General features: G+C 40.3%; 1 protein-coding gene across 2 annotated transcripts; it reads right to left on the bottom strand.

Moving 5' to 3' along the window:
- Positions 1 to 492: 492 nt before the first annotated feature.
- Positions 493 to 23,321, bottom strand: LOC142149939 (G2/mitotic-specific cyclin-B2-like). Of its 2 annotated transcripts, none has more exons than XM_075205214.1 (9): positions 23,124 to 23,321; positions 15,122 to 15,250; positions 14,930 to 15,034; positions 12,971 to 13,123; positions 12,469 to 12,627; positions 12,059 to 12,295; positions 11,053 to 11,193; positions 2,029 to 2,139; positions 493 to 744 (listed from the first exon to the last, which is right to left on the bottom strand). In XM_075205214.1, exons 1-9 carry the CDS (start codon positions 23,271 to 23,273, stop codon positions 634 to 636), a joined length of 1,296 nt encoding a protein of 431 aa, XP_075061315.1. In that variant the 5' UTR covers positions 23,274 to 23,321; the 3' UTR covers positions 493 to 633. The 2 variants fall into 2 exon arrangements, with proteins under 2 accessions (XP_075061315.1, XP_075061316.1); XM_075205215.1 differs by lacking the exon at positions 23,124 to 23,321 and adding an exon at positions 17,411 to 17,517.
- Positions 23,322 to 24,485: the final 1,164 nt, after the last annotated feature.

Raw genomic sequence — 24,485 nt, 5'->3', positions numbered from 1 at the left:
GTTTATTTGAGTAGGGCCATCTTTACCTTATAGGTTTCATGTTATGGTTTGTATTTAACCAAAAGCACTATATAATAAGTTGGCGGTTTGTAAATGAAATTTAGTAACCTCTGTTTCAGGTCTGCACAATCTCTTCCAACCTCATATGTCCTTGGTTCTCTTTCTAGGTTTGATTTTGTGCTGCAGATTTTTGTGGTACTTTATAAGCAAACAATCTTAAATTGCATCTACAGAATTCACTACTTTTATATTGATAAGACCCTGTAATAAAACCAGATTTTTAATCCATGTGCACCACAAAGACTCCTGACCAATTAAGGAGCCATAATATACCCTTTGGGAATTAATAGGCAATCTTAGTCAAAGTTTTATTCAGACTCGCATAGAGAGAGAGAACTGACTGGAACAGGAGGACATGTTTGCAAAAAATAGGTTGCAATGCTAGACAACCAGAATTACATACAAAGATTGTTAAAAGTAAACAGCTAGTGATTAGATTGAGAACAGAATTTATTTTATTATTACAAAGAACAAACATGTAAAAAAATAAGCTAATGTTATACAATAAAAACTATTTACAATATGTGTGGAAGAGTTTAAAATTCAAAGAGCTCAGTGTATTCCACAAAAATGCTACAAATCAGAGGAAAAAGGAGCAGCCAGTCTCAATACAACACAAGAGTTCAGGTGAGGGATGGTGCTGATGCGATTAAGTTTTCGGCTGGAGTATTTATTCTTCACATACTGTAAAAGGTAAAAGACACATTTTCATTAGGTTACAGCTGAAATCAGGTGATGCAGCCAATACACTATAATGAGACCCAGCTACTGCCTTTATCCTTAGGTTTCATCTATGCTTTTTGGGGCCTCCAAGTACAACAATTGGCCCTTTATATATTTTATTGCTTTACTCCATTTCTGATTAATATTTATTTATTTTCCACGTTCTGTGCAAATAAATAATAAAAAAAAAAAAAGTACATTTAATTCACCTAGAAATTAATAATTTGTGAGGCACTGCTGTGATAGAGCAGTGGAATGGATTACTCAGACATTGCGAATATTGAGTCTTAAGAATGGGTAGTCTGCAACATTTTCTAATCTGTTATAAAAATCTATACATACATTGACAAGTGGCGCCTTTGGCCGTCTCTTATGCTAGGTTCAAACAGACTTTACCCAGGTGTACGGTCACATGTAGAAGCAAATTTGCATCATATTACCTGTTCCTTCAGGCCCAAGTAAAATATCCATGTGGAAATCGCCTAAAAGTAATACATAATATGGAGACTTGCAGAAGGCACATTCCATACAGAAAATATGGAAATGAATATTTTGCAGCAGATTTAAAGGTATCAAATATTAATTATCAAATATTCTCTGTAAAGTTCAGTGTAATATATAGGCTCTATATAAATAACTGAAAATAAAAGTTTTTACTTAACAGTTTGCAAAAGAAATACTAGTTTACCAGTGTAATATTCTTACATTTGGAAAGATTTGTCACCATGCTAGGGTAGTAGTATCTGTATGGGTCAGCCACACCTTCCACTATGGTCGTCTTTTCTGCATGTGCATAGTTCAAGTTCCTCCTAAATTTACTGATGGAAATCCTGCCTACTGACTACGAGTAACAACCACTGCAGAGGAAGCAGTTGGCTAATATACAAGTGTCTAGTAGGGACTGGACCATCTGAATCAAACTTTGTTTTTTTGGCATCCTTGGTACAAACAATGACTCATCACTCTGTCCTGGGCCAGTGTCTGGTGAGTATTAGCCACCTGTCTACTAGATATGGTGCTAGCCTGCTGACCAAATAGCCACTGCGGTACCATCTTGCTCATCCACAGACTCCACTTCTAAAGGAACCAACAGGTTGGGAAAGTTATTGCTAATCTGTTTGACAAAGTGTGCCACTTTCCTAGTGGGCGCATGGGTTTTTCACTGGTTGAAAACACTGGGTTCTCATACAGAGTACACAATTAAACTATTTAATATAAACTATTTAGTGTAGTGGAAGTACTCACAGCAAGTGTAGTTATATTATTGTTGAGCTTAACAACATTCTTAGCCATATGCTGCATGACAGGGAGGAGGTTTTCTTCTGTGTAGCCGGTGTAATGCTGCATTGTAGCACCCTGTCAAAGAAAGGAATATCCTAAGCCAGTGAGTAGTGTTTACATGGTTAAATCGTACCAAAGAATAGGATTTTCTCTGATATTCATAAGGCACATCTGACACAAGGACTATGAGAATAGCACAATGAATAAGAATCAGGATCAGGCTGGGCTGCGGGGCAGGGGGGCATCTGCCCCGCGAACTGATCCCATAGTGGGCTACCTTGGGCTGGGTCACTCGGCCACCTGCATTTTTTTCCCTTTAAAATAGGCTGTTGAGTGGAGTCTTGCCCCCGGCCTAAGATTTGCCATCCCTCCCCTGAGAAGAATACAAACAGGTTTGGTCAAACCACTATAATACATGCATTACAAGAGCAGTTGTGCACTCTTAAAAGAGAAAATCATTTGGTATCAAAAGAACAGGCAATAGTGCAGCACAAGCTTTTACTGAGCAAACAGGCAAGTGCCACCTCACCAGTGACAACCATATTATTTAAGCTCAAAATGTTGACCATGGAAATTAGGAGTGTACCTTATAATTTTACATGTACAGTTATATAGTTTATTTAGTCAAGGCATGTTCTGCCTAGCAACAAACTAGGCTTGGTCATGTTGTGTACCTGAAATTTTGAGACAGAATCATACGTGAACCTCAAAAGATGCATGACTTTGTAGGAATGTTGGGGTAGATCTGAGCAGGGTTTGTTTTTGTCACATAGGAGCAGATTCAAATAGTTGCGAGGTCCCGATGAACCTCTCACAAATTGTGGCCACCCCAACCCAGGATGTCATTGCAGTAGTGGGCGACGTATCATCCCCAGCTCACCCGCAGAGCACATAACTTGGGGATATTAACCACTGCAGGAAGGAATACTTCCATTGTAGAGCTGCTTCAAACCACTAGGCTGGGCTCACCTTCAGGATCTGCAAGCCAAAAAAGCCATGATGCCCACATCTCCGAATTCAGTGGTGCCTGGAGATCACCAAGTCACACAGTAATTGGAAAATTGAAACGCCACATCACGGCTAACTAGAGTCTCATTAAATGGCAAGTACTGTGAACTACTTTCTGCTGTTATTAACATCTTAACACCAGACTATGAGACATATTTGTTTGACATCAGGCAAGTGCCTGTTTGTAACCCCCTCAAAGCAGAGACAGGTACTGGATATTAAAGGCGTTCCTGTGAACACGGATAGACTGCAAGTAAACTGAGAATTCTACTCTGATAATAATATTAGCTCATTTTTGCACAAATTAGCAATGTTTCACAGCCTATTGAATCTGCCCCATAGCCTTACATTTACCCCAGTTGATTTTCATCATACATAGCTAAAGCACAGGGACTGTAGTGAATATATATTGTCCAACTTTTCCCACTGGTTCATCAACGTTGAGAAAGATAGAAAACATACCACAGACAGACGCTATGTCCATCAGCCAGCCTCTAGAGCAGAGGTGCCTAAACTCAGTCCTCAAGTGTTACCAACAGTTCATGTTTTCATGATTTCTTTAATCATGCACAGGTGAGTTAATCTGGCTGGGTCAGTCATTATCCCACCTGTTCCTGCAGACAGAAATCCTAAAAACATGAACTCTGCTATAGGCAAAAATAATTCAGTTTTAAAATATGCCACATAATAAAAGTAGTTATCAACCACGTATTCCTTAATAGCATGATGAAGGGCAGCTCGTATGTCAAATTAAGAATTCTGCCCCACAGAGAAGTTAAGGAAATGAGTGTATGCTCTACGAATACACTGTATTTAGGCATGTTTGGTATCAAAAGATGGACAATTTATAGGCGATTTATTAATAATAAAATTGGGTCTGTGTGAGGCTCCACAGAAAAGTTAGGTCACATAGTAGAATTGGGTAGTAAATCAGACAACATGCAAATAGTGATTGAAAAAAGTATCGCAGACCATAACTCCCAGGAGGTGGGAAGGTGCAAAGGTGTCTTTAAAAAGCTGAGACCAGTTACAACAATTTGTCAGTCTTTTGGGAAATCAATCATTCATTGATAAGCTGTCCATCTTCAAGCCAATTTCCCTTGGCACAGAATATACCACTTCAATGTAAGTTTATGCTATGAATCTAATCGTTTTTAAACTGTTTTGCTTGTGTATGTTATATCAATGTTTTTTCTTTATATCTGAATGCCCTGTACTTTTGTATATTAAACCTGTAAATTTAGTAAGTTGCATCCTTGATACTCTAATGAATAAATTAGCCTGTTAAGAAGAATATAGCTCGACCAAGTTAACCCTTTGAATGCTGGTGTGTGATTTTGTTGATACATTTGATTAACAAACTTAGTGTGTGTTTGCATTTACATTTGTGCAACAGTCTGGAGGTGTTAATCCTTTGTTTGCTGGTGGGGGCCTTGTTAGCCTGTGGTAGCTAGAAGCCTTGTGTGCCAGTGTGGGACAGTATATTGGGGTCGTATTCAATAGCTGGTGACAAACCTGAAGTGTGTGGGGATGAGAGCGCTGTGTGGGGGGGGGGGGGGCGATACAGTAGGTCTATAACCTGTGTAATAGGTAGAGAGAGACTACGGGCTGGAATCGTGTGTAACCTCATACAGCAAACACTCCAAAGTCACGGCAGCTGGGAGCGTGTTCGTTACAGGTAATATTTATATGACACCACATTATTAGGTAGACATTAAAACTAGAGATGGGCGGGTCCGGTTCTCCGAGAACCGAACCCACCCGAACTTTGGGTATCCGAGTACCGAGCTGAGCAGCTCGGTACTCTCCCGCCCATTCCGAATCCAAATCGAGGCCGAACGTCATTGTGACGTCGTCGGATCTCGGGACTCGGTTCTCGCGATACTTCAACTTTATAAATACACGCCTCCACAGCAATCCATCGCCATTTGACAGAGGGAGAGAGCAGGGTGTAGTCATAGGCTAATTAGAGCAGGGACAGAGAATACCATATTGTTCTTGCAATTGCTCTAACCAAAATCGCTAGTGCAGAGAGGAGGATAGAGGTTTATTATTTTTTCTTCATATTTGGCACTCCCCAGTGTTTTTGGGGTGTCCTCCCTAATTGTGCATTAATATTTCTGGCTGTCAAAAGTCATATCTGTCAGCAGTATCTACTCAATAATTTTTAGCACTCCTCAGTGTTTTTGGGGTGTCCTCCCTAATTGTGCATTAATATTTCTGGCTGTCAAAAGTCATATCTGTCAGCAGTATCTACTCAATAATTTTTAGCACACCTCAGTGTTTTTGGGGTGTCCTCCCTAATTGTGCATTAATATTTCTGGCTGTCAAAAGTCATATCTGTCAGCAGTATCTACTCAATAATTTTTAGCACTCCTCAGTGTTTTTGGGGTGTCCTCCCTAATTGTGCATTAATATTTCTGGCTGTCAAAAGTCATATCTGTCAGCAGTATCTACTCAATAATTTTTAGCACTCCTCAGTGTTTTTGGGGTGTCCTCCCTAATTGTGCATTAATATTTCTGGCTGTCAAAAGTCATATCTGTCAGCAGTATCTACTCAATAATTTTTAGCACTCCTCAGTGTTTTTGGGGTGTCCTCCCTAATTGTGCATTAATATTTCTGGCTGTCAAAAGTCATATCTGTCAGCAGTATCTACTCAATAATTTTTAGCACTCCTCAGTGTTTTTGGGGTGTCCTCCCTAATTGTGCATTAATATTTCTGGCTGTCAAAAGTCATATCTGTCAGCAGTATCTACTCAATAATTTTTAGCACTCCTCAGTGTTTTTGGGGTGTCCTCCCTAATTGTGCATTAATATTTCTGGCTGTCAAAAGTCATATCTGTCAGCAGTATCTACTCAATAATTTTTAGCACTCCTCAGTGTTTTTGGGGTGTCCTCCCTAATTGTGCATTAATATTTCTGGCTGTCAAAAGTCATATCTGTCAGCAGTATCTACTCAATAATTTTTAGCACTCCCCAGTGTTTTTGGGGTGTCCTCCCTAATTGTGCATTAATATTTCTGGCTGTCAAAAGTCATATCTGTCAGCAGTATCTACTCAATAATTTTTAGCACTCCTCAGTGTTTTTGGGGTGTCCTCCCTAATTGTGCATTAATATTTCTGGCTGTCAAAAGTCATATCTGTCAGCAGTATCTACTCAATAATTTTTAGCACTCCTCAGTGTTTTTGGGGTGTCCTCCCTAATTGTGCATTAATATTTCTGGCTGTCAAAAGTCATATCTGTCAGCAGTATCTACTCAATAATTTTTAGCACTCCCCAGTGTTTTTGGGGTGTCCTCCCTAATTGTGCATTAATATTTCTGGCTGTCAAAAGTCATATCTGTCAGCAGTATCTACTCAATAATTTTTAGCACTCCTCAGTGTTTTTGGGGTGTCCTCCCTAATTGTGCATTAATATTTCTGGCTGTCAAAAGTCATATCTGTCAGCAGTATCTACTCAATAATTTTTAGCACTCCCCAGTGGTTTGCGCTCAGAATGGATTCAAAGCAGTCCACATATGATCTAAATGAGCAACCAGGTTCTGTCACCAGTCCTGATGTTAGTGTTCCCAGTACGTCATCTGGCCAAGGCGATGTCACACAACAGAGTGTTTTCAAATTAGTGCAAAAAACAAAAACCAAAAAAAAATTTACTGTATTGAAGCGAAAAAGAAGTGTAACTGAGCAAAAGTTAAGTGACGATAAAAAAAAAATTGCAAGCATGCCATTCTACACACGCAGTGGCAAAGAGAGAATGAGGCCTTCACCTTTGGCTATTAGTGGCAGATCCCAAAAAGTTACCCAGGCTACAATTGGTGCACAACTACTGTTACGCGTCAAAGCTGAGCTGCAAGATACCAGTGAGGCATTACAGGAGAATATTTGCTCTGATTCACAAATGACAACAATCCCTGTGGAGAGTCCATCCAACAGTGGGATGTCTAATCGTGAGCATTCTGCTGATGTGTGCCTTAATAGCCCGAGTGTAGCCGGTGATACCCAAATTGAGGATGCCACTTTGGAATTAGAAGAGGATGAGGGGGAGATTTGTGTAGGCGACGAGGGCGCTAATGAGGATGTTGATGAGGATGAGGTTGTTTGTGTAAGTCCTGCACCAGTGGCAGCAGTTCTGGCACGTGACAAGAAAAAGGCCATTGTCATGCCTGGGCATAAAACAAAAAAATCCACTTCTTATTTGTGGAATTATTTCTACCCAAATCCAGACAACAATTGTATAGCCATTTGTAGTGTATGTGAAGCCACAGTCAGTCGAGGGAGGGACCTTAACCATCTTGGAACCTCGTCTATGTTACGCCATCTAACGAGAGTTCATGGCAAAGTGTTGGGAAAAGCTGAAAGTTCTTCCCAAAAGAATACAAGCACTCCCTCATCAGCTAAGACCCTCCGCTCACCGACATACCGACGATAACAAAATACACCCACCACACCATCCTCATCAATATCCTCAGTAGCGCTCGGAGTTAGCCCGGCATCCCACTTAAGGCTGGATGACTCCGGCACTATTATTGATTCCTCTGAAGAAAGCGTTAGTCCTGCTGCTGCTGTTGCTGCTGCTGGGGGTGAATCGTCATCCCAGAGGCAGGTGAATAAAATGAGCAGTCCTACATTTCAGCAATTAACTGTGAAACAATCATTTGCGAGGGGAAGCAAATATGACAGCAGTCACCCAGTCGCCAAGCGAATCACAGACGCCATGGCTGCAATGTTAGTGTTAGATCTGCGTCCAATCTCCACAATAAACGCAGCTGGTTTTTCACAGTTAATTGAGGTTTTGTGTCCGCGTTACAGAATTCCATCGCGACACCATTTCTCCCGTAAAGCTATTCCACAACTATACCAAAAAGTGTGTAAAAATGTAGAGATTGCGCTGAAAAATGCCATTCTGCCCACTGTTCACTTAACCACAGATATGTGGACAAGTGGAAGTGGCCAAACCAAAGACTATATGACTGTGACAGCCCACTGGGTTGGTCATTCACCTTCACCAGCAGGAACAGCAGCAGCATGTACACCACTACGTAACATTTGTCACAGGCAGGCCACTCTTTGTATCACCGGCTTCACTAACAGGCATACGGCTGACAATTTGTTACGCAAACTGAGAGATGTGATTGATGCATGGCTTATACCACTCGGACTCTCCCCAGGGTATGTCATTTCAGATAACGCCAACAATATAGTGCGAGCATTACAGCTGGGTGATTTCCAACATATTCCCTGTTTTGCTCACACCATCAACTTGGTGGTGCAGAGCTTCCTACGAAATAACCGTGAGGTGCAGGAGATGCTTTCGGTGGCCCGTAAAATTTCAGGCCATTTCAGGCATTCAGCCACAGCATGTAGGAGATTACAGCAGCTCCAAGAGCAGTTTAACTTGCCCTGCCACCAACTTAAGCAAGAGGTGGTAACTCGGTGGAATTCCACCCTGTACATGCTTCAGAGGATGGAGGAACAGCGCAAAGCCATCCAAGCATATTGCACAAGTCATGACATTGGGAAAGGAGGGGGGATGTATTTCACTCTTGCACAGTGGGGAATCCTTTCAGTGCTGTGCAAGGTGCTGAAACCATTTGAAGTTGTGACATGTGAGGTCAGTGCAGACTCTGCTAGTTTGAGCCAAGTCATTCCTTTAATTAGACTATTGGAAAAGCAGCTTGAGAAAATGAAGGAGGAGCTGAAAGCAAGCAATTCAGCAAAGTATGTTGGCCTTGTCGATCAAGTACTTAATTCGCTTCACAATGATCCTCGAGTTATTAAGATCTTGAACTCGGATCAGTACGTTTTGGCCACTGTGCTTGATCCAAGGTTTAAAACCTACATTGAGTCTTTACTTGTAAATGAGCGAGATGTGAACTTTTGCAAGGAGCTATTGCTCAGCAAGTTGGCCGCTGAACTGGGCCTCGGCTTGACGACGTGTCCTCCTTCACTTTCTCAAGCTGTTGCTCGTAAAAAATTAAATTTCCAAAAAAGAAGCAGGGAAGACACAGGGGGCAGACGAGAACAATTTAACATCTGGGCTGGTTTGAAGGATTTTTCAAAAAAATGTGTCACTTTGCCCATAACTCCATCCAATATGAGTATAAACATGCAAAGGATGGTGGAGGATTACTTTCAAGAGGTAGTTGATATGGAAATGTCAGACAGTCCCTTTCCTTACTGGGAAGAAAAGCAGGCCATTTGGAAACCCATGTACAAACTTGCTTTGCAATACCTAAGCTGCCCACCCTCCAGTGTGTACTCTGAACGAGTGTTCAGCACAGCAGGGAACTTAGTCAGTGATCGCCGTAGAAGGTTACTTCCCAAAAATGTGGAGAAAATGATGTTTATAAAAATGAACTACATCTTCCACGAGGAAGGCCTTCACCATCCAAGACATCCAAGCACTGACTGTTCTCTAATGGCGGATTCAAGCGGCGATGAATTGATAGTCTGTGATGATGACGTACACACTGATGAGGGTGAGGATGAAGCTGAAGATGATGCCGATAACATCTTTTTAAAACTTTCTATGTAAGTGTAGGGTGCAATCTACCCCCAAAGAGGAAAGGGACTTGTGGCATTTCCATATCACATACCATCTTGAAAGGCTGCTGTTAGGGCAATTTATCCTTAAGGGTAGGGTGTCATAGACAGAGTGACCCTAAACTGGCTTTGTCCATTTTTCATAATATTGTACAGTCTATAATGGCTGAATTTTTTAGTATTTTATACAAGTGGAGGGGGGCCTAGAGAGACAGAAACCAAACTGGCTTTCTCCATGTCAATTAATATTGTACAGTCTATAATGGCTGAATTTTTTGGTATTTTATACAAGTGGAGGGGGGCCTAGAGAGACAGAGTGACCCCAAACTGTCTTTCTCCATGTCAATTAATATTGTACAGTCTATAATGGCTGAATTTTTTAGTATTTTATACAAGTGGAGGGGGGCCTAGAGAGACAGAAACCAAACTGGCTTTCTCCATGTCAATTAATATTGTACAGTCTATAATGGCTGAATTTTTTGGTATTTTATACAAGTGGAGGGGGGCCTAGAGAGACAGAGTGACCCCAAACTGTCTTTCTCCATGTCAATTAATATTGTACAGTCTATAATGGCTGAATTTTTTAGTATTTTATACAAGTGGAGGGGGGCCTAGAGAGACAGAAACCAAACTGGCTTTCTCCATGTCAATTAATATTGTACAGTCTATAATGGCTGAATATTTTGGTATTTTATACAAGTGGAGGGGGGCCTTGAGAGACAGAAACCAAACTGGCTTTTTCCATTTCTTTACATATTTAACTATAAGTGTAGGGTGTAATATACATTCAAAGACGATGGCTGCATTGCCAATATGCATAGATGGAGAGGAAGACAATCTGTTTTGTGTGTAGAATAGGCCTACCAACGAAGAATTAAACTGTTTTTTTGGATGATTTATTACCTCAACAATTAGATTACTTGTCTCTAAAACAGTTGGAGCACTAAATTGGGTTAATTTAGGCCCAAAAACATGGATTTTCCCAAAAAATAGCAAACCAAAACCAAACAAAACCAAAACCAAAACCAAAACACGCAATGGCGGTTTTGCAAAACCAAAACCAAAACCAAAACACGACGGTAATCCAGATCCAAAACCGAATCCAAAACCAAAACACGGGGGTCAGTGACCATCTCTAATTAAAACAGACCCCCACCACATACGCACATATTGAAATAGTAGTTACCCTCAAAAGTCTTGCTGATTTAAAAAAAAAAAAAAATCATCTCTGGTAGAGATAGGTGAAAAGGGATTGTCATGTTGTGAGGGACCCTTAGATTTCAGATGGTTGCCTTACATGCCTTGTTCAGAAAGGAGAGCTTTGTGGACTCCCTTCCCAAAACTCCTTTACAATGTTTCAGCAATTCATACCATTTCTAGGATGAAATGTTAATGGAGCGTTGTAGACTGAACATTTGCTATAGCTGAAATACTCACCCAAGAGCCCCAATTAAGAACTTTTTGCGTCAGGCATAGAGCTGCAGCTGCTATTATGGAAGGCTGGTAGTGAACCATGTCATAGTCCAGCAAGGTCAGTTCCATGAAGTATTTTGCAAGATTATGTTGTTCTACCTCAGCCTATAAGAACATGGTATACAAATGGGTCATGTCAACAGCATTTATGGTAGATTACACAACCCAGGTGCCTTTGTCATGAATGTCTATCAAAGGTAATACATGCTTCATTTTCGCACAGAAATACAGGCACACAATCTATTTCGATCAACAGTTACCTTAGTGCATCAGTAATAGTTACTAAAGTAAAAAAAAGTACAGATTGTGAAAATCGGACTACACCCTTCTTTTCATAACTATACTGAGATATATCATGCTTGCAATTCATGCCAGGTAAAACAAAACTATAGTTCTCAGTAAGTATGACACATCCAATCATGCAAACATCCACAGTGTTCTGTTTATTTTTTTTGTGAAGGTCCCAATTGTTTCAAAAAGCTCAAAGAACTTTGAGTGAGTAGCAGTCAAAGTTATGCTTTGGACTGACCATTAAAATTACCAGAGGATCCTTTCTTGTTTTTCCAAGAATAAAGTGGACGAGTCTAGCTTTCCAAGTCAATGAAGGAAAGCATGGAGACATCAACATCTGCTATCACAAAATCATTAAGCAAGGCCATATGGTAGTTTGTGTATTCATGGTATAAAATATATAGTTTTGTACTCTAAGGTGGGCCATTGTAATTGTTGCCCACACAACACACATATACATTTGATAATCTGTAACTTCATCCACTTCCTTCCACCTTGTTAGCAGATTGGATATATTCCAGCTACATCACTTCCTAATCTCACATTATTGACAAGAACCTATATTATATGCAGCTATAAGAGACAGTGCACTGAGTCTTTAATCTCATGCTAGTTATACAAAATAGCATCTCTCTACTTATACAAATCTAGAGGCTTTAACAAGGAGAAAACTACGTACGTGGGAACACCTTGATGCTCTCCGAAGGAAATTAATTGGTAATGGTCTTCCCAAATCAAAATTCAAATTCTCAAGTATTGTCCTCTCCATTTCACAGATCTCAGCTTTGGAATAGGTATTGTCTGTTATATAGACAAAGTCTGCAAGCTCTGGATAATACATTTCTTCATATTTTGATGCCACAAAGAGTGCTGCGACTCCTACCAGCTGAAGTTTGTTCTTTAGGACAGGGTGAACCTTCAGAACATAGTAAAATTTAGTTTACACATCATTTTAATGTATTTTCTTTCCAGCTATGAAAAGGGATATCTGAACAATATTTTGCTCTTTATTCCTACAACCATAAATAGCAAACTATCTGTATATGACAGTTATATAGGAACTCAAATAGAATGGTAAATTGAGCTTGCCTGTAGGAAGCGGTCAATAATAGCAACAGCCATATACAGAGTCTCTGGCAAGAGCTTGAATTTGGAGTGAACTTGCATTAACCAGTCAATGAGGATGGCTCGCATACGTTCATTCACCTCTAGTCCACGTAGGTAATTTGGACGGACAGATTGCTGGACCTGTAACGAAAAAAAAAAAAAAAAAAAAAATCATCCTTGTTTATTTGTTGATCTAGTATAAAATAACCATAAACCCATTTACCACATTTAAGGCAAAAGCTACCCAGACCACACACTTTACACAGGCATCTATGTATTCATGCCAATATCAGCACACAGCTGACCATATATCCTGCTTATGGAAAACATCACAAGGCACTTTCAAGCAAGTGGTGGCATATTGAAATCCAGGTAATCAATCCGAAAACACGTTACAAGCAGCCCAATATATTGACACAAGCCAATGTCCTTTCGGAAATAAGCACACACAGCTTTCCCTCCTACTAATGCACACATGACAAACCTCTAACTGTTTCAGATATGTGTAAATATCTTTCACATAGTCACTGCACATCTGTGGATCTCTAGCATCAATATCTTCCAAATTGTTTAGGACCTCAGAAAATGCTTGGCATAGATCTTCTTCTTTCATGGTCACCTCCATGCTTATGGGCATCTATAAGGAGAAGTTAAAAATAAATCCATAAAACAGGTAGGCAATACTAAGCGGTATATTTACTAAACTGCGGGTTTGAAAAAGATAGCAACCAGATTCTAGTTAGCATTTACTTCTACAAAATGACAGCTAGAAACTGGTTGCTATAGGCAACATCTCCACTTTTTTAAACCCGCGGTTTAATAAATATACCCCTACGTTTTCATATCTCATCAGGGCCCACAGGCACCAATCATCCTGACTGCAAACTGCTTCTGAGTCACAGTCTGTCTGTGAATCAGAAGCATTTCACGTCCATGATCATCTGCGCCACTAAGCCCTGATAAGATAGAAAAACATGTGGGGAGCCCCGGCAGGAGAGAGTCTGCTTCAGCCTGGCCCATGCTAGCGACAGGATAGCCGACGCACATTTACTGAAGGATGGAGCACCATCTCTAGGATCTGTGAGTTACTGTGAACGAACATTCTGATGGGCATGTAAGGAGCATATTGGGAGGTCTGAGGGGCATGATGGCATGTGGAGTGGTCTAATGGGCATGAGAGGAGGCCTGCCTTTGCCACTTGTAGAGGGTCTCACAATTTCTAATGGCAGCCCTGCCTATTGATAGAGCAAATAATGATTGAAAAAATAAATATTTGTACGTCTTAATGTACACTTCTTGTATACAAATATGTATTGCATACCTGCTAACAGTCCTAATGTTCATGGCCAGTCCTGATTTCTACTAACTAGGGTGTAGGAAAATCATTTGCAATGGATGTGGTTTGGTCAGATCTGAGAATGGTTTGTTGGAGTGGCCTATTTATGCCAAAATTGCCATACAGGGAATGTTGGCAGGTATAAAAATCTATTAAAAGGTTTTTAAAAGGGAAGATGTGTAAATAAGCAAGAGTTTTTTTGTCTTTCTTATTTAAACAAAAGAACCCAAGAAACTCCAGGGTCAGGGCATAGTGGCATGCTCAGAGGCTCCTCTTCAAACAGAGCGGGGGAAAGGGAGGATGGAGAAGCACTGTTGAGCCATCCCTCAATTTTTTAATTGGGACCCGGCAGCGCCACATACTGCCCCTACATGGATGAATAAGATAAGATCCAATCGCTGTCTATTTAGCTACACATCAAGTGCATATGTTCAAGGGCATGACCACTGATCATATGCCAGGGTTTCCCAAACCCAGTCCTCCCTAACAGTGCAGGTTTTCTGGATTACATGTGACATAATTAGGACCACCTGTGGATCTGTTACAATGTGTCAGTCAGTAATGAATACACCTGTGCTCCAGCAAGGAGATGTCGAAAACCTGCATTGTTAGGGAGCCCTGAGGACTGGGTTTGGGAAACCCTGTCATATGCATATAACTCTTGTGGCAAACACTTATTGTTACTCTGTAGAGAAGCATTCTGAGTTTTTAAATTGGACAGTTTCAAGTTCAGCGAGTTGACCTTCAGGAACGGCTTCAGTGGTATCTTTGACATTGGATTATTTTATACTTTCCAGTATACTGCATTATTAATTTAATAACCCAGTATACTTGGTTATTAAAGCATAGATTGGGCACAAACTTCACCTAACAAAATATCTGCTTTAGCTTAGTTTGGCCTCATCAGTGCAGGCCAGGTTGTGAGGTTGTCCAACAAGCTTTGTGTTTATGCTCTAAACCGGGTGGTTGGGGGAACAGACTCACAGAGCGGCCAGGTAAAATTATTCATATGTATTTTCTAATTTTGGGGAGGTCTATTTGCATGACAACTTGACAAAAAAAAAATCCAAAACAAAAACAAAAAAACCTCAAAACAATGCATTTTACCTCAAGCTTTGCTTCGGCTATCCATGCAACCTTCCCTGGTACATCTATTTCAGTGGCTTCTTGTTTTATATTTTTAACTTGTTTTGGATTTGATATCTTACAGTTCTACATTGAAAGAAAAATGTTATTTATATATCATCACTTTGAAAAGACAAGAATAACCCCCCCCCCCCCCCCCTAAACTATTTATACCATGGTTGCCGACTTGTTCACTGGAATCATAGTACTGTTACGGATTTCTTCAAGTGGTGGCCTTTGGCCATGTCCTTTATTTTTCACCGCCATTATGCCTCCCACCATAGCATTGTCAGTTTCCCAGATCTACAGTCAAAAAAAGACAGTAAGGTACATAGGTACATGTAGAAGGTTTCAGGTGTGAACGTGTCCTATTTATTGCACAATATTCACCAGCTGTCCTGCAACAATTTCTTCCTACTAATCTGTCCCCTGGAGAAAGTGTTGATAAGCGAACGTCACAGGCATGCAAGAACATAATTTTGATATTTACACTGCATATACAGAAATGTAAGCAATCACGAGCAGGGTCTTCTATACTCTCCATCTCACACCTGCACCTGCAGTCAGAGGATGCTGTAAAAGTGCTCCGTGTTGTAACCTGGTGAAATGGATGGGACATTTTTGCTTGTCTGCACCTAATTTAAGACTTGTCTTTGGATTTTCTGTTTCTTATGAGAATTTAAATAGAAAGTGCATGGGTTTTAAAACTCAACACATTTTTAAATGTATCTTAGAGAATCTGTCCCTGCAGTCATTTATACTGCAGTGCAAAGACAAAAAGCACATGTGCTAATTGCATCCAGAGTAGAAGTGATACAGATAGATAGTCTGTTCCCTCAGCACTATGTATGCTGCATTTTTATGGCTTAAGGAGGACTGTTAAAATTGGGAAACAACATACTTCCTCCACACTAAGTTGTATTTGAGGGTGCTTGTTTAAGTTTTTTAATTAAATCACCTGTTAGAGGTATGGATAAGGTTGTTTTTTTTTTATAAAGGACACAATTATACCACCCTATTCTTACCTTTGCTCCAGCTCAAAACCAAAAACTGGAGATTAAATCCCAGTCCCGAGACTGATCCTAACCCTTAGGTTAGTATAATCATGAGGTACATTTCTCATGCAACAAGTGTACATTTTAAAAGACATATTTTCACTCTAATCTTTATTAACACTACCAACCATTTCGTAATGACTAAATTAGACTTTCAATGCAAAATAAATTTAAAAAAAATATATATTTTTTTAAAATGAACTATCAATATTTTGCTGCCAGTCATCCTTCATTCTAATTACAGCTACTGCTTCTTTAAAACCATACCCCAGTCCTAACCCAAAAAATAAATACCAACGGAGGAGTGGATGTTTAGTATACATAATTTTACATGGCTGGCTCCAACCTGAAAGCAGGAGCATGCAAAGTGGTGGTGGGGGGAAACATTTTACAAGTAGTTGGCTCTTTAAGAGCTAAAGACAGCTATGAGCAAGAGTACCTGTGGGGTGGTGACAGAATCTCATGTAACATTGGAATTAGACAGAGGCACAATAGGGAGATAGAGATTTGGTGGGTCAGGTCTTCCACCTAACACAACTTTTCTTGTGTTTATTTTGCATGTGTGGCTACAGGATGACAAACACATAAGCAGAGCTGCCAACTATCTGTGCCATATTCCTGAACTGACTTTGCTGTAAGTAACTACCTATCTGCAGTATGCATTACTGATGCAGTCATTCACACACACAGGTGCTGCAATACAGAAAATATTCCCACCAAGTTTTTCAGGTTCAATTTGAGCTGCTTTATCGTTCATCTAAATTTATCTTCACTTACATTGGGAATGGGGTATTGTTACATTCTATAAAACAAATTCTTAACTTCATAGTGAATACTGAACATGACACACATATATATATATATATATATATGTATGTTATAATCTTGGATTGAAATGAAACAAGACAGCAAGGACATCAATATATATTGCACTTAACTCTCAGGTGTCACCATACATAGAAAGGGCGGTTAGTGAAACTTAGGGCTGGCAGTAGGGGAGATTTAAAGTATCATCTGACTCATTAGAGTTTCCCTTAGTAAATAACAAAAACAGTGTTAAAATGAAAATGTATAGCCCCCTATGGCCAGAACCTGGTTAAGTAATCTGGCAATGCTTTGGAATTGCCACTGCTCAGGTGCAGAGACCTAATAGATTAGTGAATAGGCCAATAAAGGTTATATATGAATATAGAACTGTACTACTGCATATAAGAATATTGTTTGGATGCAATGGACAACATATGTTATTAAATAAGTTGTTCATGTGAAAAGACAGCATCATCTATATAATATATATTGTGCTAATGAAATATTCCTGTTGAATACACAACAAGAAAACAATTGATTGTATGAGATCAATCAAGATGAAAAACAGGAATATTAACTTACAAAACTACTTTCTACTTACCACAACACTCCGAGTAGCCATTTTACTAAAACTACAACTTTTTAATAACCAAACACCTTGACAACCGTCTACAAAATCTCATATTTCTTCAACACCCAGAATGGAATTTAAACAAAACCCACCCCAGGTTACCATTGGATGGCAAGCATTTTAGAGAGTGGAAATGATTTAACTCCTTTGCTGCTGAATAAGTGATGTTTGTTGATTATAAATATAATAGCACACTTTTCACATTTTGTTTGTATAAGTTTCTGAGCTTTGTGCCATCAGCGGCTTAAGTTAGTTTATGGTGCAGTACACAGTTGTGTATGTTATTATTTTGAGTTGTTTTGCATTTTCGCTTCTGATACCTTTTATTTGTGTTTGAGAAAAAAGTAAAGCAGAAAAACAATAAGAATAAAGCAAAAACCAGCACAAAAAAACTTTTTTGTGCCCAGGCTGGCCAAGTTCTACTGATTACTCTAAAAGGTTTATTTTTAACATGGTGGACATAGCAACAGACCCTACAACATGATCCATTCCACTCAGTACAACCTGATCTGCTCCTGAATTTCCCTCTAATTTTGCTATTGCATTTAACAAACTAATGACAAAAAGTGATTTTTAACATCAGTTAATTGGACTTTCAGTGAGCAGGGCATCAAGAAAAGCCACATTGTAGCACATCTCCTGACATAATAATCTGTCTACAGTAATTCTAATTGTCCTCACTGCATTTAACCACAAAAGAGTGGGCTTACAGATGTGCAAATCCCCAACATAATGAAGGAACATTTTTATCAGTAGTCCATCATTTCACACCAAAATCAGGACTTCTATGGCGAAGGACTAAATGACCACTTGGTGCATATCCAGAGCACAACACTTTATCAACACTAAAGCCACCCAAATTCTCCTACTACCAGGATACCTCACTGGTACTGAGGAATTCAGGGGATGACTGATGTGTAAGGAATGTATGCGGTCACCAGAATAACACATTCATCAAAGGGTGATCTCAGCTATGTGAATGAGCCCAAACCACCTGAAGCAGTTGCATTTAACTGATTGGGGGAACTTGGAGAAAAACTATGAGCCCTAGGATATGAGGCAAGCTGTAGTGATTCCATATACCTGTTGGAAGACTTATAGCTGACTACTGGGCCACTCACCTACATGTGGAGTGGGTGGTGACTGAGGCCCTGGGTAATCCACACTAGCCGATCTAAGTGGATATTAGATGTTACAGTTCATCTGCTGCAATCTCATTTAATACATGGAAGTGCCTTTGCAAGTGTCCCCTTAGAGTATCCTTCTATCTTATGACTGCAGTGAAGGTACCAGCAATTCTATTATTAACCACAGTTGGGCCATAATGCTATCTGGAGTCCTTCACCTGTACTAGGGAAGTTGAGGGATGACTGAGGGCTCCTGGCAGGTCAACCAGTGGTAAGACAGACCATATTCTTCAGTCAGTCTCTGAGGCATGCTGGAAAACACCAGCTGATGAGCAATAGTAACTGATGAAGTCCAATACTGCAAAGGGCCACTGTATAAGCTACCAGGTGCTCAGATGCAAAATAGAGTCACTGACCGGTCCGCACCACCCGTCACTCAGGACTGTAATCTCTTTGCTTTGCAATTCAATATGCATCTATTTGCACCATTTTTTCAGTTGAGGGGGTAGGTTGACTATGCAGTCTAACACCACCAATTCCCAACACAGTACATTGTACATCAAAATCAATGCATGGAATGTTGGAATGTGGGTGGACTAAACACACCTGTCAAAAGGAAAAAAAAATGACTTTCCTCAAAAAATAAGTGAACCTTTATCCAAGAAAGACACTAGGTGGCTGGGGATGACTCCACTCCCAGGGCCAACTAGAAAAATTAGTGTATATTGTCTTCTCATCATTTTATGTTACAGGGAGCAGGGACAGATCTAGAAAAATGCTGTACCCGGGGCGATTTGTGGGGGAGGGGGGGGAAGGGACCCGCCCCTTTCTAACATCTTAGGCTGCCGACGGCTGCACACTATGTGCAGGTCCGTCCAGCCGTGACAGGCAGGGACAGTGTGCTGCCCGGCTGCTCTGATTGTGTTTTAAACACAGTCAGAGCAGCCGGGCAGCACACTGTCCCTGCCTGTCACGGCTGGACGGACCTGCACATACTGTGCAGCCGTCGGCAGCAAGTGTCTGCTAGGGGGGGCGATCGCCCCCCCCCTGGATCCGCCACTGACAGGGAGTGGTGATCCTTTTGGGTCTCAACCTATAATATGCAATTCTGGATAAAATCCTTGATCCAGGAAGTCGATTCATGTGCTAAAACCAAAGACACATGGCAGTGTGTTTATGTATTGTGAAGTGTCACATGCACACAGAAGCAGAACTTGCGAGCTGTGGGGCCCAAGGCGGGGAGGAGGGACCCCCGACCCTCTGCATCTGTCATGCAGCGGGCCCCATTATCTCTGTGAGCCTCGATGCACAACACCTGCCACACCAATGGTAGTTCCGCCACTACATTCACTATTTAAACAGTTGGAATATGATGCTAGATGACCTATGGCGTTGTGGAGCAGCTTTTATTGTTCTCTCCAGTACTCATTTCTGATGAGTAACATCTCTCTCGCCAGAGGTCCTTCAGCCATGGCTCCTTTCCCGTTGCTAGCGTTGACTGTGAGCATGTGAGGAATAAGGTGACTATTGTACAATGTGACATTTGATCATACTGGGTCCAGCATTTTCTTTTTCAGTTATGATTTTGGAAGAACACTTTTTGTTCGAAAATATTTTGTGTAATCTATTTACTTACAGAATATATCCAGACTGTAAAATGTCTTTTCAATACATTCCCAGCTGCTATGCTGGTCTATTCCAAGAACAAATCAATGAGTTGCCTGCACTTTTATTTTCTCATTCCTCCATTATACCACAGCAAGCCACGTTTGTTTTTATAATAGATTTTTATTTTTTTGGCGTGGGGACTAAAGTGTAAGTAGCTGGTAGGAGTTTATTTGTTGGTTTGTAGTTTATAGGCAATAGGGTTAGTTAATGTGTTTGGTTTTGTTTGGAGTGTGGTTTGCGTTTTGATTATAAACTATGAAAAAAGTTGTTGTTTTTCCGTTTAAATGTCCTAACTTACAATGAAAGAAGGAAAATAAAATATAAATATTATTAAACTTTTCCCCTGAAGAGTAAAGGATGTGAAAAATACCATAACATTGAGAAAAAGACCACAGTTAAACCATATTTTCTTTACACTGCTAAGCAAATACTTTTTAGTTTTTGCCACTTCCAGACTTTATTCTAATCTAGTAAAAATCAATGTTTCCTTTTTGCGTATAAAGAAGCTTTGGAAAAAATATATAACATCCCCCCCCCCCCCCCCCCCAATTAAAAAAAAAAACAACTCATCATGAAATACGTCTTTTAGCCAACCCTATGTGTTTTTGTTATTTTTTTCACTCGGGTGTTCCTAAAATTAAACATGTTACCTCTCATCATAATTGTTATCCACCACTCGCTGTTACTCAATGAATGTACCCAATAGTTACTTGATCAATACAAGTCCATGACTCAAAATTCAGCAACTCAGCCAAAAGGCCAGTACTCAGCACAGCACTCTCACTGCTGCCAAACTACGGAAAAAGCAATTATACTGTTTATCTGTAACACTATCAATATATGAGATTTGTTTTTGTAAAGTCAACAGATACTAGCAAAATGGTTTGAAAGATTTCTGTCCATCTTCCTTGCATTCTATTGGTTAATTTGATAAATTCTGTTCAGAGCAGGGTTCACACGTATGAGATGACTACAGTATTATGCAAAGCTGGTCAGATAAAGTTATCAACAGCTCCATTATACAGTGCAATCTTGCTAGATATAACTAATGTAATGATTACATTGCAATAAGTAGTATCGCCACTTAATTAATCTTTATTCAATGGGTTACATCTCCAACAGTGTATTTTAATCTCCACTGACAGTATTCCATAACAGTCCTTTCTGCTAAGTCAGACAGATGCAGCCCCAGGCTGAATGATGTTTGGCCTGTAGAATACACAGAAATGTAGAAGGAGAGGTAATACATACTTACCAACTTTAGAAAGTTGGTTTCTGGGAGCCTACCGGGGAAGGTGGGCGTGATGGGGAGCGGGGCTCCAAAATGCGCATCAATTTGGACTCGCCCCCGTGACGTAATGACATTTGCGTCATTTGACAGCGGGGGCGGGACCAAACGCTGCGATGGCGTTTGGGACCTAATTCTGCCCACTTCACTAGGAAGTGGGCACTTCCTTGTGAAGTGGGCAGATCCGGGAGATTGCCACACTTTCCCGGAAGTCCGTGAGACTCTCGCAAAATGCGGGAGTCACCCGGACATTCCAGGAGAGTTGGCAAGTATGAGGTAATATCATTGGGTGTATTTTAAAAAGGTCATGGCATTAAATAAAATAAAATTAGTGGTTAGCACTTCTGCCTCACAGCACTGGGGTCATGAGTTTGATTCCCAACCATGGCCTTATCTGTGTGGGGTTTGTATGGATTTCCTCCGGGTGCTCCGGTTTCCTCCCACACTCCAGAAACATACTGGTAGGTTAATTGGCTACTATCAAATTGACCATAGTCTGTGTGTGTTAGGGAATTTTGACTGTAATCTCTATTGAGGCAGGGACTGGTGAGTTCTCTGTACAGCGCTGCGGAATTAGTGGCGCTATATAAATAAATAAATGATGATGATAAAATATGATCATTACAACTGATTTTAACTTTCTCAAATACATTCCAGATAAACTACTTATTATAACTTCTTAAATAATCACACATCTCCCTGTTTGCAATATTTACAAAGGGTGAATTCAAATATAAAAACAGTAAATAATTTTGTGGCTTTTTAAAATTTAAATAAGAAAAAACTAAAGCTAAAAATATTACGATTTGCAATCAGTCCCCCCCTATCCAAAAATACTTCCTGCCGTCAGTGCCGAAATGGTATTGTGAAGCAAATTAGGTTAGGAGGAAAGAACCTCAGCCAATCAGTGCTCTCTCGCTGGAGAGATAGGAGGTTGTGAAAACAATGACAGGGCCAAAGCTCATAATGAAGGGAATAGGCTATCTATGCCACTGCAAGTTTGTCTCTTTGCATTAGAGACAGCTGCTGCAACAGTATGAGCATTTTATTTTTATTTTTTTAAATATAAGTCAAGGCGTGACATGGGGTACTGGGACATTAATGATTGAAAGTCTGGGTAAGGAGGATACATTTTGCAACTACTTTTGGAGACACATCTGATAACCTTATTGAAATCAAATACATAGTTTGCAAACATATCAGCTCCTCCTTTGTGACTTGAGAACCCAGTCATCAAATATTATCCATACTAACAAATAATCAAGCTGTCAAGCAGTATGTAGTCTGGCACAGCTTGTTTTGACATGCATTACTATAATCTTCAATCAGAAGGTATTCCATACCACAGGAGGAACAAGGTTTGTCAGGTAATGCTTAACCCATCTTTCTTGCATCAACAAACAATTAGCATAATCTACACGTTAGCTATTCTTAGTTTTCTAGAGATTTTATTTAAAGGGATTGTACCACTAGGCAATAGAAAATGTAATATGTTTGCCAGTAATAAAATATTAGAAATCACATGTGTAGTGTACTCTGCTGTATTTACAATTTTTTATATATTGGAATAATAGCACCTCTGAAAATCCCCCATACCTACTTTCACCTGCAGTTTCTCTTCTTTGCTATCAGCTAAATAAATATGTCTGTCAGTCATTGGGTGGGTGCATTTAAAACCTTCAGGGAAGGTTAATTTCAATGGATGAGGGACAGTATCTGCTTTCCAGTGCCAAGCTGATTTGGAAATCATAATTGCAGACCTAGTTTTTTTTCTCAGGAGGGCTTTCCACCTAGCAACAGCTGGTGGGTGGTGACAGCCTCCCAAAGAATACGCAGACATGAAAAAATGATGTGCTACATATATTCTGTTGTGTGTGCCACAGAGTTCTAAGCACAGGGTCATGTGATCAGCAGGACCAACTGCCAAGATCCTTCCTGCTAAGCCTGTCAGAGGGAAGATGGAGGACGCTGTGTCACTAGTTACCACTGATAACAGCATTTCTCTCCTCTACCGCTGCTATAAAGATATTTAAAGCTGCAAATGGCACATTATCATAAGGAGGTTCCTCCTCTTATTAAAAAACAAAATGGGGATATACTGACTGGAGTCCTCACTTTCATCTGACTTAGAGCTAGTTACAGCATGAAACTAAAAGTCATGGGATACTAATGAGGCACCCCACAGGTTACAATAAGACAAGGTGCGAGGAGTCTCTCCAAAAAGAAACAAAACAACAACCTCTGGCACCGGCCAGGGCAGCCCTCCCGAATTTGCTGTCAGGGGACCTTGATACATCTGTTATGAGGGATAAGCCGTCGTCCTTTCTGAGTTGCATGATTTTTAAAAACACAAAATTTGAAGTACAAAAACCTCAAAAAAGATAATCACGTGTCCCTCTTAGGGAACTGTACATAGCTTGAGGTATTTTGGTCACTAGAGGTAGCACCCCCCATCTTTTCAGCCGACATATTCAAAATGGAAAAAAAAAGTATGATATATATAGTTTGGGTTAATAATGAGAAGTGAAAAAATGACAGCTATAATTAAACCGTTGTGGTGGAAATACCACAGGGCCTGATTCATCAGCCCATTTGTGGCAGCCGGGAACCAGTCCAGGTCCTCTGGTGTCATTTTCTGACCACTGGGCCCCAGCCAGGAGAGAAATGCTAGTTAATCCTCTCAGGAGGAGGATGTTATATATTCCCCCAGTCAATTGGCGGTCTGTTAGTCAGAAACGTTCGCAGATCCTCAGCTTCCACTGACTGGGGTCAAATCAGCGACTAACATGTGGCCAGGGTAGATCTAGCAGGTAGGATTATCCCTACCATATTACGCCACACACATTGGACTGTCAGATACTATTCTGAGGTAATAGATTCGGCTAAATGGGCTTTTGTACCACCCTTACATAGGAGGACCTAGACCTCGGGAATCACATCAGTATTTCAGCCTTAGTAGCCC

This window comes from Mixophyes fleayi, chromosome 4, assembly GCF_038048845.1.
Source record: "Mixophyes fleayi isolate aMixFle1 chromosome 4, aMixFle1.hap1, whole genome shotgun sequence".
NCBI classification, from domain to species: domain Eukaryota; kingdom Metazoa; phylum Chordata; class Amphibia; order Anura; family Limnodynastidae; genus Mixophyes; species Mixophyes fleayi.
Note: the sequence above shows the minus strand (reverse complement) of the source record. Positions and strands in the feature narration are given on the sequence as shown.

Bases quoted from the DNA above. Each gene is read 5' to 3' on its own strand.
- LOC142149939 (XM_075205214.1), bottom strand. From the start codon at position 23,273: ATGATTTCCAAATCAGCTTGGCACTGGAAAGCAGATACTGTCCCTCAT. The intron at 11,194-12,058 runs GTACGTAGTTTT...ATGTTCTTATAG, and splicing joins GAGCATCAAGGTGTTCCCAC to GCTGAGGTAGAACAACATAA. The intron at 2,140-11,052 runs GTGAGTATTTCA...TTTCTTTGACAG, and splicing joins TTCTTAATTGGGGCTCTTGG to GGTGCTACAATGCAGCATTA.